The following is a 13,404-nucleotide window of genomic DNA, read 5'->3' as shown; positions in this document are numbered from 1 at the left end:
TACCTGCTACTGTTTCAAGATTCTGAAAGCATGACTATATATAGACAAGTATATGGACATTTATCACCACTGCCTGCCTCACTCACTCACTCACTCTCACACACACACACACACACACACACACACACACACACACACACACACACCTAGATACAGAAGAATGTACATAATTCTCACGTTTCCATAATCTAAGACGACCCACGAAAAGTTGCTCCACGTTGGTAATCCATCTCCATGCATCTTCTGCTCCGCGGTGTCCCCAGAGCCACAAAGCATTTTCTCTTTTCAGTCTGAAATAAATGTTTATATTTTCAAAAGATTTAAAACCTCAGAAAAAACGTCCTGGTGCCCTGAGTATTGAAATGTTTGATTGTTGTAAACACCTGAGTGCCAGTAGAGGGTGGTGTTAAATGTGTTCTAAACACCCTGAGTGCCAGCAGAGGGCGGTGTTGAGTGTGTTCTAAACACCCTGAGTGCAGGCAGAGGGGGCCGAGTGTCGAGTGTCTCCAATGTGTTCCTCTCTATGACATACAGCAGGTGGATGACTTGGGTTGTTCCAATATGGACTCCCTTCGGAGGTCGTCCGGAATGGTGCCTGGAGGACCCCAGACATTGAGTTCCGCGAAGATACCCATTTCAATCATCTCATCCTGCCATGGGATGGGGATGCTCCCTGAAGAGAACTCGTCGAAGAAGATCTTGTCGGGCTCATCCAGGCCCACTCCCCTCACAGAGGAGAACGCCCCGACGTCATCCAGGCTCTTGGCGTAGACCACTCTGGGGTCAGGGACAAAAGGGGGAGGGAGCATGCCTAAAGAAGAGACGGGGATTAAAGACCACCCCAGTCACTGGTAAGAGGATTGTAGGCATCATCCCGGAACGCCTTAAACCTTTCACTACCACACTACAAAGGGTTACCACTTTCACAACCACACTACAAAGGGTTAATGATTTCACTACCACACTACAGGAGGTTAACCCTTTCACTACCACACTACAAAGGGTTAACGCTTTCACTAACACACTACATGGTTAACCCTTTCATTACCACACTACAAAGGGTTAACACTTTCACTACAGGAGGTTAACCCTTTCACTACCACACTACAAAAAGGTTAACGCTTTCACTACCACACTACAAAGGGTTAACACTTTCACTACAGAAGGTTGACCCTTTATCTACCACACTACAAAGGGTTAACACTTTGTAGTGTGCTAACGCTTGTCAGCAATGCTAGTGGAAGTCAAACGGGGAACCCAAACCCAAATCTCTGAAAAATAAATTCACCTTTTTATATAGTTTATCATGTTGTGAATGTTAAGAATGTGTTTGGAAGGTGCTACCTGTGATTTGGTTGGTTGGTCGGTCGATCCACAAAAGTGTCCCCACCTTCTAGCGGACAGTTTTTGCCCTGGGAGGCTGAAATGAGGCGTGGAGGTCAAGTGTTTGTATGAGGGTGTGTTTGCATGGATGCATGTGCGTATGCAGCTATTGCGGATTTGCGCTTCGAAATGGTTTGACCCATTGACTTCCACTAGTATTTACTACTTCCAATGGCCCTGAATGAATGAATGAATGAATGAAAACTTTATTTAACAGATTGCAGAATGGGTACAATACAGTACGGCTCAATACATACAATTGTTAAGGGGATGCAGACCTGAGAAAGACGTTTGTCTTGTTTCCATCAGGGTCCCCCATTTTCAATTCATATAGACATTTATGACATACACAACATACATGACATTTATGGCATAGGGACATATAGGTATTTAGTACTGATACATTTGTGACATAAACGGTATTCAAATATACAGTACTGTTACCCCTAGATCCTGACAGAGTATATACATATGATGGGGAGGGGACTGTACATTAGGAGGGGGTGGGTGGGTGAGAGAGAAATATACATACGGCGGGGAGGGAATATATACATGCGGTGGGGAGGAGACTGTCTATTAGGAGGTGGTGGGGGTTTTGGGCATTTACGGTGGCCAGTTTCGAATTGCAGCCTCCCGTAGGTGCTCTTTAAGAGCGGTTTTGAATGTGGGTAGGGATTCACATTCCTTTACAGCTTTGGGTAGGGCGTTCCACATTGTTGTGGCATAATTGCGAAACGTATTTAGTCCCTTGTTTGAGCCGAATCTGGGTTTAACATGATTTGTTGAGCTTCCTCTGGTGTAGTGGTTGTGGTATTCACTGACCTTTGGGAAGTATTTTGACATGTACATGGGTACCCGGTCGTATAGTGTATCTTGTAGACCAGGCCCATTGCAAGTTGCTGTACTCTGTCGTCTACTCTAAGGGGGCTTTCACACTCAGCCTTTTGTATCGAATCACCGTCCCGGAGCACGGGGGGCAGTGTTCTCACTCACCACTTTTGGGGTGCGAGTCGGTGCTGAATCGTTTCACCCCCCGCTGAACGGGATCAGCTGGCAGAGGTGGTCTCGGGGTCGGTCCCGGGAGAACGGGGGGTGTGGCTTTGCGAGCTTGTACCTTTTCACGGGCGTGGCGCCTGGTGCTGACATAACGTCATAAATTTTGTTTGCCATTGCTATGTCTATACATTGTTTGAATGCATTTATTTCTATTAGACCAGTGGTGCCCAACCAGTCGGCCGTAGTCGACCAGTAGATCGCTCAAAACGCTCAAAAGCGGACTCTACAACACCATCCATTCGTGATAAAATATAACTTCATATTTATTGGCAATTTGTTCATTTTATATCAACATCCAGAGTCCGCAGTTGTGTTAAGACATTCCCGTTTACATTTAATAATAATAATATAATATAATATAATCGATGCGAGCAATGTTACTAGTATGTTGCATGTAGTAACGTTAGCGTTAGCCGTTAGCTTAGCGTTATTGTTAACCCTGCAAAACGATCAAAAGCGGACTCTACAACAGAGTTCCATTCGTGAGAAAAGGGGGGTGGGTTATATTGACAAGGCTTGACAACAGAGGTTCAAATATAACTTCATATTTATTAGTTATTTGTTTCTTTATATCAAGATCCATTCTCCAGTCTCCGTGTTCTGTGTTTACATTTCGAGCGTGACATCATCGACTACGGCAAGCTTACAAGCTCAAAACGCAAACCGTAAACAAAACCCAGAGCGTACCCAGACTGAAGTGTGTACACAAACTAGAGGGGGGAGAGGGGGGGGGGGGGGAGTTCGGCACGGAACTCGGAATGAGGACGGCACGGAGCTGATTTCGACCCCGATGTTGAGTGAGAAAGCCCCCTTAGCCATCCTAGGTTGTCAAAGTGGGCAGGGGTGAGGTGGGTTCTGGGGTTCAGGTCAAGTAGTAGTCTGACCAGTTTGTTTTGTGATGTTTGTCATTTTGTTTTAAGCGCCTTTGAGGTGCTTTGGTACCATGAGGTGCACGCATAGTCGTAGTACCCTTGAATGAGTGCTCCTGCCAGAGTCTTCAGGGTATTCTTGTTTACCAGAGAGGAGATCCGGTACAAGAATCTAGTTCGTTGGTTGACTTTTTTTATTACATTGGATGCCATTTTGTCACAGGAAAGATTTTCCTCTAGGATGGAACCCAGGTAGGTAATTTCGTCTTTCCTTGTGACAATATTGTCACCCACTGTAACTGAGAAGCCGTCGGTCTTGCTGAGTTTGTTATTTGAACCGAAGAGAATGGACTCTGTTTTGCCCATGTGTAATGATAGTTTGTTATCAGCGAGCCATATGCAGATTTTGCCTAGTTCCGAGCTGAGGGTTTTTTCAACCTGCAACTTGTTCTTGTCAGAGACCAGCAGGGCTGAGTCGTCCGCAAACAGGAACAAGTTGCAGTCACAGGCTGACGACATGTCATTTGCATAAATTAGGAAGAGTAGCGGTCCTAGTATGCTTCCTTGTGGAACACCACAGCTCACTGTGAGGGGGGGGGATAGAGTACCGTTTACCTCTACCATCTGTTCTCTCCCCTCCAGGTAGGATTGCATCCAGCTCACTGATAAGCTATCAAAACCAATTGCTTTTAGCTTGTCCATCAGAATGGAGTGATTGACAGTGTCGAAGGCCTTTTGTAGGTCCAGCATGACCATGCCGCAGTATTTGCCTGCGTCCACCTCTTGTTTGATGTGGTCGTTCAAATAGAGGAGGCATGTGTCAGTGGAGTGGGACGTTCTGAAGCCAGATTGGAATTCGTAGATTAGATTTTTTTCCGCCAGGTACTTTTCGACCTGTTCGTAGACTATTTTCTCCATGACTTTCGAGATGGAGGTAAGAATAGAAACAGGGCGGTAGTTGCCTGGGTCTAATTTGCTGCCCTTTTTGTGCAGAGGGGTCACTCTCGCAATTTTGAAGTCCTTGGGGACGTGTCCCTGTTTTATAGAGAGGTTTATTATGTGTGTGATGACTGGGGTGATGGCGGCTGCTGCGTCTCTGAGGAACCAAAACACTGAAGATGGTCTGAAATTATCTCCATTTTGTGATTTTTTTTAATGGGGGTAATATCTCTTTAAAGTCTGGGTAAAGCCAATTCTGAGATTTATTTCTAAACACATTAGAAACATGTTAGAAAATTGTTGCTGAAAACATGTGAAAAGACTGTGAACTATGTAGTAGTGAATTGGGGAGTTTTTTATTGATTGATTGATTGATTGATTGATTGATTGATTGATTGATTGATTGATTGATTGAACATTTTATTAGCAGATTGCAGAATGGGTACAATACAGTACAGCTCAATACACACAATTGTTAAGGGGATGCAGACCAGAGAAAGACTTTCGTCTTGTTTACATCAGGGTCCCCCATTTTCAATTCATCATAACATATATGACATACATGACATACAGGTAGACAGTACTGTTGCATCTAGACATGTATGACATACCAGATCTACAAAATATACAGTACTGTTTATGTGTACAAAAGGAGTCTAAAAAGAGAGTATATACATTTGAGGGGGAAGAAACTGTACATTGGAGGAGGTTGGGTAGGCGGGGTGGGAAACTGTACATTGGAGGTGGTTGGGTGGGTGGAGTGGGGGGGGGGGGGGGCTGGGTAGGCGGGGTGGGGTGGCGTGAATATTAAAGGCAACCAACTTGTGTTCAGCTTTTTTCTGATTGGCCACGACCCCACGCCGCTAGCCCGCCCCCTTTTGCCGCGAGCGCGGCAGGAACCTTCAAGTTCCCTGGTGCAAAATAAATCTGGTAGTTGGTTTATGATGTTAATTAATAATAAACACTGTTAGGACTCTTAATAATAAACACTGTTAGGACTATCTGACTCTTAATAATAAACACTGTTAGGACTATCTGACTCTTACTAATAAACACTGTTAGGACTATAAACACTGTTAGGACTATCTGACTCTTAATAATAAACACTGTTAGGACTATCTCGATTCACGCGTTACTACTGTAACTAGAAACTCTGGGTGTCACTGTACATCAGTGTGGAGGCTGACGCCTGACTGATTAACACTTTAATCGCCGGAGACGCTGTTCAGCGTCTTTCCCCGCCATGCTTATTCTGCCAAAGACGCTGGACAGCGTCTTTGATATCAATATTTCAAAAATCTGTGATCGAAATCATATTTCTCCCCCGGAGACATTATATGTACTGGTGAGCCCCTCTCAATTCTCCAACGGTTCAAGAGCGCCATCTGGTGGCCGATCGGCCGCTCGCCCAAACGGGAAGTGATGCGGATGAAGTGGTGCTCACCCATATTTCGTCCGGGCACTCGCTATCATTAGCAGGACTCCATCTTGACACAATGGATGTCGATCGGTTGCAAATAACTCGATAAACATGATTTGGACGTATATACTATTATACAACCTGGAAATGGATCGGATATTTCGACATCCCATAATAGAAACATTTCTGTTCCACGCTCATCTCCCAACATCGCGAGGAAGCTACGGTGAGTTTCAGCGTTATTTTTTAATGTCTTCGATACTAACTGCTCTAATGATCATATCACCCACACTAGATGAATGATATAACGTTGCCCACGGAATTATAAACGACCCCCCCCCCCCCCATCCGGTCAACATCAGATCATACGTAGTAACTCCTAGAAGCACGTCCAGTTGAAATTTTTTATCTCGCACAGATTCCTACCAAACTGTATTTGATCATCAATATAATGCATTTAGGGCTATAAATCAAGTTCTGGAGAAAGCTGCAGAAAACGATAAAAACATACTTATACTTTAGACCATATTTTAGTATGAATATGTGAATGAAAAAGTATAACGTTGCTACACCCTGAACAATAGATATAGGACGTTGAATGGGCCATAGTAATGTCAATTTAGCAATACAATTTAAAAAGTTATAGCCCTGCAAAGAAGGGGAACTTCTCCATGTTAAATAGGGCTGGCGAGGGATGGTAAATTATGAATTTAACCCCGGCGATCAAAGTGTTAACTAGAAACTGTACGCTGTAACGTTATATGTTATTTCGCGTTTTTAACGTCAGTCACTGTACATCAGTGTGGAGGCTGACGCCTGACTGATTAACTAGAAACTGTACGCTGCAACGTTATGTTATTTCGCGTTTTTAACGTCAGTCACTCTACATCAGTGTGGAGGCTGACGCCTGACTGATTAACTAGAAACTGTACGCTGTAACGTTATATGTTATTTTGCGTTTTTAACGTCATAAACCAACTACCAGATTCACTCGTCACTGTACATCAGTGGAGGCTGCTGAAGCGCCAGCGGGGCGATGCGGTGGTTTCTCCCCGGCTTCCGTGCGCCGCCGCCGGCTTGACTCGGTCCAGCCCTTTCAATGACGGAGCTCTCATATTTTGCGAATGCATAAACTATATCTTAAATTATGGCTATGTGTCTAATATGGCTGTCGCTTATCAATGACTTCGCGACAGCCATATTAGACACATAGCCATAATTTAAGATATAGTTTATGCATTCACAAATATGAGAGCTCTGTCATTGAAGTGGGTGGTGGCAGCGTAACAGCGTTCACCCTGATGTAAAGTAGCGGTTTTTATTGTTTTGTCATGACAAACCAATTACATAATCCCAACATATGTGTAAAGAAACAACATATTCCAGTTAACGGTATATTTTTTTAATGATTCATTATGGTATAAATTAGGTTAACTGGAGCTGCGTATTGCTGGCTCTCATATTTGCGAATACAACAGCGTTCACCCTGATGTAAACAATTCTACAACGGAAGACGGCCGCTGCCGCGGGCGGCGCAACTCTCTGCCGCGCGGCAGCGCGGTCACGTGGCCAATCAGAGAAACGCTGAACGAAAGGCTGAACACAAGTTGGTTGCCTTTAATATTCACGCGTGGGGTGGGGGAAACTGTAGATGGGAGGGGGTTGGGTTTGGACATTTACAGGGGCCAGTTTCTAATTGCAGTCTCCCGTAGGTGCTCTTTGAGAGTTTTGAAAGTGGGTAGTGATTCACATTCCTGTACAGCTGTGGGTAGGGCGTTCCACATTGATGTGGCATAATTGCAAAACGTGTTTAGTCCCTTGTTTGAGCCGAATCTGGGTTTAACATGATTTGTGGAGCTCCCTCTGGTGTTGTGGTCGTGGTATTCACTGACCTTTGGGAAGTATTTTGACATGTACATGGGTGTTAGACAATTTTCTGCCATTTTTTTGTTCAGGATCTTTTGCCTGAAATCATGGCTCGATGACACACTGCAGCCATCCTTAGCATAACCCCTCCCCTAACACTATATAAAAACTAGAGCGCATTAGCATGGTTCTCCCGGGATAGTAGCTCAAAAGTGGAGCATAGCTAAGCTAATGCTAACAGTTTCATGTATGTGAATGGAAAATGTTAAGACAATTAGCGCCATACTTCGGTATGTTAGGTATAGCTTAATCATTCAAATTTGGCTGGATGGTTAATTAAAATTAATTCTGTGGTGTGACAAACACATTTATTTTCACTTTACCCCAACCTTAAAGCTGCACTGTGGAAAATTGGCACCATTTGGCCGTCAAAAGTAACCTTGTCTAAACATGGTAAATAAAACAAAACGGCAACAGCAACAACAACAAAATTCTTCAAGCAAGGCACTGTGTTACATTTGTGTCGTTCACATTTTATGCTCTAGAAGTGTAATCATAGCCTTGTACAGATTTTGTAGCACTGGTTGTGCCCAACCAGGAGAGCTTGTATGGCCAATGTCACTGTTGGGAGGGTTTTCTCAACCCAACTCCATGATTTTGCCTGGTAGAGTAGCAATATTTCTTCATGAAAGAGTTCCATAGTGCAGGTTTGAGTCAACTACTGAAAGATAATGTGGGGGTAGGTTAATGACTTGGGGCACAGTACCTGCGTTGAGTTTCCTCCAGTTGATGTCATTGAAGAAGGGATGTGCTCTGAGCTCATCACAGCTCTCGTTCTTAAAGCCCATTCTCTTCTCAACCTCTTTGGCCAGCAGCGCATCACAGAGGGACTTTGCATTCTCACTGAAAACCCTCTCCCCTACATCATATTCCACTGTCTTAGTCAGCATTCGTTCCTTTAGCACGTCACGCTCAATCTGGAAAGGAGACAATAAACATGAACCCAAATTTAAAGGGCCACTTCGCAGATTTTCAACTTTTATCCTACCATTCTGTCATGGGAGTGGAAGTGATTATTTGGATGTAAAACTCACCATGTTCTTTTTTTTATCCACTTTTTCTCCTTTTTTTCTCCCATCCCAATTTAGCCGTGCCAATTCTTCCCTCCCCTGTATTGAACGTTGCTCACATATGCCCCCCACTGGCCGGTTGTAGGGAGGATAGAAGCCTTGCATCACGTCTCCTCCGATACATGTGGAGGCAGCCTGTCACATCTTTTCACCTGCCAGCGCGGCCTCTCATTTGGCGAGGAGTAACGTATGGGAGGCTCACACTACCCCCGCCATTTTCCTGTCTCTGCTGTGCAGGCGTCCCCCAACCGACCTGTAGGAGTCGCTGTCCACAAGGACCAGATTACCACCCATCGACTTCCACCCGCTAACTCTGCCAATTGAGTTAGTATGACGGCCGGCCCAAGCCGGAGGCAACACCGACAGCCGGAGTCAAACCCGGTGTCTCATGCATTGGTGACGAGCGCAATGTCCGCTGCGCCACCCAGCCGCAAAACTCACCATGTTCTGTGTCTTGAGAGCTCGGCCGCATCACCCCTTCAAGAAACTCTGCCAGTTGATGGGGGGCTCTCAAGACACAGAACATGTTGGTAGGTTTTATGTTAGATTATCACATGTATCACTCCTCACAACAGAATAGGATTCAAGTTCAAAATCGGCACCTTTAATTGATCAATTCCACTCAATCATTTCACTATTGATTCATGCTAAGCGCTAAGAACAGCACCTTTTCGCCTCGGTTTCTGAAGGGGTTCCTGGCAGCTATGAACTCATACAGCGTCACCCCCAAGGTGAAGTAGTCCACTGAGGTATCGTACTTTTCTCCTTTCAGCATCTCTGGTGACATGTAACCTGGAGGAGGTGAAGTGAGATGTTGTCAAAGTCTGCTATATCGTTTTTCTTTTTTAAACAAATACACCAAACTTTTAAAGATCATCATAAACACCAACTATTGTCAAACCACACCACCAAGAGACTTAAGGAACACACCAACATTTTGGGAAATTAGCTTACCGTCTTCTCCAGAGCGAGACAAGAAGAACCTAGCTCTCTGCATGTTAGCCTAGCTTTGTACAATGAATGGAAGCGGACATGGCCGGTTAGCCTTCGGGAGAGGTGTTAGTTGGACAATGCCTAGGCTAACCGGCCATGTCTGCTTCCATTCATTGTGCTAAGCTAGGCTAACATGCAGCCAGATAGCTTTCTACTGAACACACAGAGAGGAAACTGGTATCTATCTTCTTTTAAGCTAATTTCACAAAATGTTGGCGTGTTATTTTAATATTGACTATTAGCTGAGTGGATGTTGTAAGTGTGATGCACCTGGAGTTCCAGCATAACCTTTGGTCTTCTCTTTGCCTTCCTTCAACTCTATAGCAAGACCCAGGTCCGATATACGCACGTTCCCTGGTGGGAAACCAGGACATCTTCATCAGCGATTATCAGGAGACATACAGTACATTATATACTGTATGAATGCAATGTATATGTTTCTATATTTGCTTCAAGATATGTACCTTCATTATCTAGCAGCACATTTTCTGGTTTGAGATCTCTATAGATGATTCTCTTCTTATGGAGGTGTTCCATGCCTTGAATGATCTGAGCGACGTAGAAACAGGCTCTAGGCTCATCAAATCCTGGGTTATTCTCATTCACCAGGTATACATGGTACCTGAGGAGGTGCAGGGGGAAATAGGATGTGTACATTGGATCTCAAACAGACAGGTTTATAATGTACATAACTACACATGTTGTTTGTGTATGGCCAATACATAGGGGTGACCAGGAACAGTTGGAACATCTCCTGTTTCTCCAAGCTGAAGCTAGCTATAATTCATCTTATTTCATACTTTAGACATGAATTAAGAAGTGAATTCAAATATTGTATAGGGGTTCATATTATGTAGCTTTTCAAAAAAAAATTATACGACTTCTTTGAATCTGAGGAACATGTTTTTTGTTTTTGGTGGAAGTAGCATGTAGTCATTACAAATTATTTACTTCCTTAGAAAATAGCATTCTGCAAGAAAACAAGACGAAAACGGCCATCGGTATGTTATTTGTCCTCAGCGCCTGAGTTAACATGTCAGACTGCCGTACCCATAGAGACTAGGTAAAACATTTGCCTTTAATATCTTTGTTTCCCTGTGTAATGCACATAAGTATGCATGAATTCAAATATGCAGAAAGGCAACTCACAATTTCTCATCATGAATTGTCATGGTTTGGCTGTTAATGCATACCGGTAATTGCACAATAATTACAATCTAATGATGAATTAATGTTGTGAGAGCTCAATTGTTTTGCACTTTTGCCAATGTTTACAATTAGCGCCAAGAGGTACCGCAACTCACAATGGTGGTGGGATAGAATGAAGCTATGAGACTAATGTACATTCTTGGCAATGCAGATGTTTTGTTAACAAAGAGATGAAGGTGCGATGTGGCGAATCTGGAAAGCACTAGGGGGATATGATGACCGACGTGGAAATAAAACAAAAGGTGTTACAACTGTCCCCTATCTCGCTTGCATGGCCCTTTGTGTTTTGAGATGTGTAAGTATGCATCAGACAGTGAAGTTACTTGAGGTCTCCTCCGTTCATGATGGTCATAACCAGACAGACCTCGTCCTTGGTCTGAAAGGCATATGCCAATGTAACAATGAAGCGGCTATGCACCCTGGCAAGGATATCCTTCTCCACCTTTGCCCCCTACAGGAGAAAAGATGGTCACAGCACTAAACACACTGTACTTAGTCAATATGCACTGTTAGCAACTCACAGGTTAGTTGTAAGTGAAAAAACGAATATATGGCCCTTCACTTCCATTGGGTTGGTATGCATATAATTATGTAAAATGCTTGCCCCTTCATTCAGGAAAAAAAACATGCAGAGGTGAGGATTCATTTTGAACGGTGAACCCAGACAAGCCAAGGGCAAGATGCAGCTTTTCCCTAAAGCTCTCAGTAATCGCTCCATCCCTGTCTCAGTGTTTATTTAATACCATGGGCTAAGGCCAGAAGAGACAGAGGCAGGGACAAACATGATTAGCCCCATCACAGGGCTCCTGCTCTGGAAGCATAAAACTAGCTGAACACAGACCAAAACTTTACCAATCAAAACATACTTGCATAGGAGCACTTGCATCCAGGAGAAGACATGACCTATACTTCACTCACATTGCAACAAACTATATAAAACTTCTTCCCACTCCTTGTTTTTGGCTACTTGTTTGTGATCCAATAATTTAATCTTGGCTAAAGGGTACAGTAACCTAGATATCCTCAAATATCAGTGGTGCAAATCCTCTTATGGCAGATAAAGGTACATAGGCACACTGCATGTGGCGAACATAACTACACTCTTTACCAAAGTTTACAACAATCAGCATTTCTGTCAAAATCTAAAATAATTCAGTCAACCCTATCGCTTTCCTCACCTCGTAGCCCTTCCTCTTCTTCAGCCTCTTCTTGTTGAGCTTCTTACTGGCGTAGAGCTTCCCCGTGGCCTTCATCTGACAGGCAGACACCTCCCCAAAGCCCCCTTTCCCCAGCACACGAAAGTCCAGGAACCAGTCTGCATCCATGGGCTGCATCTCCAGCCACTTCCACTGCAGGAACCTCTTCAGATAGATGCTCTCCAGGAAGAAGATGAAGGGGGCCCCCTGGAGGTAATCCAGAACAGAGGCTAATGCCAGGTCGTACAGTCCGTCCCCGGCCTCCTGCATGCCTTGCTTCACCCGAGCTATGATGTCCTCGGACAGGAAGGGGCAGTAGTGCTTGGCGGAGGGCTCCATGTAGCGCTGGACAATCTTGACTGCCTTCCGGGCCCTGTCGGAATCCTCTGCCACATCATAGGTGTTGATATCCTTCCACAGTTGGCAAGGCCCGTGGTATTCTGGACAAGCATCCAGGAACTCCCTGAAGAGGTGAATGCCTATAGGCTGCTCCACACAGATGGAGTCAAAGGTCAAGTCCAGGGTGTTCCTCAGGTCCTCGCACACGGTGATGTGGGGTAGCTTAAGGCGAGAATGGTACTTCTTGTCCCGCGCTCCGGTCGAGGCGGATCCGTCGATGCTCCCGCGGGCATTTATGTAGGCAGAGTTAGCGACCACCGTAGTCAAGCCGCCAATATCCATGTCGAGGGCGGGTAGCGGTCCAAGCGGCTCAGACTGAGAACATGGCGAAAATAGAGCGAGAGAGCGGAGGAAAGGGTGGACTGGTATGTAATGGCAAGGTGGTCCAAGCAGATGGGAGAGTGAGACAACAGAAGCTGCAGCAGGAGGTAGGAGAATACAATGGAGTGACACGTATGGAGCGTGTGAGAGAAATGACACACATGCAACTAGGGTCTGGACTAGATCCCAGCACACATAACTCCCTCCTTCACACATATATGGACACACACACCTGAGTCAACACCTTTCAGTAATCCACTAATACCCTAATGCCCCAGAGACAATAGGCAAGCCTGTGCTGGGATCGGCCCATGTAGCTGATCTCAAAGGCAAAATCACGAAGCTTGTGATAGCACAGGAGTCTAATTAGCATCAGAGCTTGACACGGTGAGAAATCATTTCAACTGGGCAGAAGTGGTGCGGATCCGTTTCATCAGTCTAGAGGCATTTAAAAGGCAGAAGACAGTAGTTATGGACTAAGGATTGGTTAACTTGTGGACATGTAAAATGATCGGCATACACTTTGTACTTTCACACACCTCTCCCCTACCCATTGTGGGATAATGACCCCCTCCCCGCCCTCAATCTCCCAGTCATGTTCCAACCCCCACTCCCATTACCCT

At 44.8% G+C, this 13,404-nt stretch overlaps 1 protein-coding gene across 1 annotated transcript; it reads right to left on the bottom strand.

Annotated features, from left to right (window-relative positions):
• Window positions 1-521: 521 nt before the first annotated feature.
• Window positions 522-12,748, bottom strand: LOC311228821 (rhodopsin kinase GRK1-like; the record flags this gene model as incomplete). Its single annotated transcript, XM_084314775.1, has 7 exons — window positions 12,044-12,748; window positions 11,189-11,316; window positions 10,121-10,278; window positions 9,927-10,010; window positions 9,331-9,455; window positions 8,300-8,510; window positions 522-811 (listed from the first exon to the last, which is right to left on the bottom strand). The coding sequence occupies exons 1-7, from the start codon at window positions 12,740-12,742 to the stop codon at window positions 522-524; spliced, it is 1,695 nt and encodes a 564-aa protein (XP_084170901.1). The 5' UTR covers window positions 12,743-12,748.
• Window positions 12,749-13,404: the final 656 nt, after the last annotated feature.

This window comes from Notolepis coatsorum (assembly GCF_963971535.1).
Source record: "Notolepis coatsorum genome assembly, chromosome: 5".
NCBI lineage: Eukaryota > Metazoa > Chordata > Actinopteri > Aulopiformes > Paralepididae > Notolepis > Notolepis coatsorum.
Note: the sequence above shows the minus strand (reverse complement) of the source record. Positions and strands in the feature narration are given on the sequence as shown.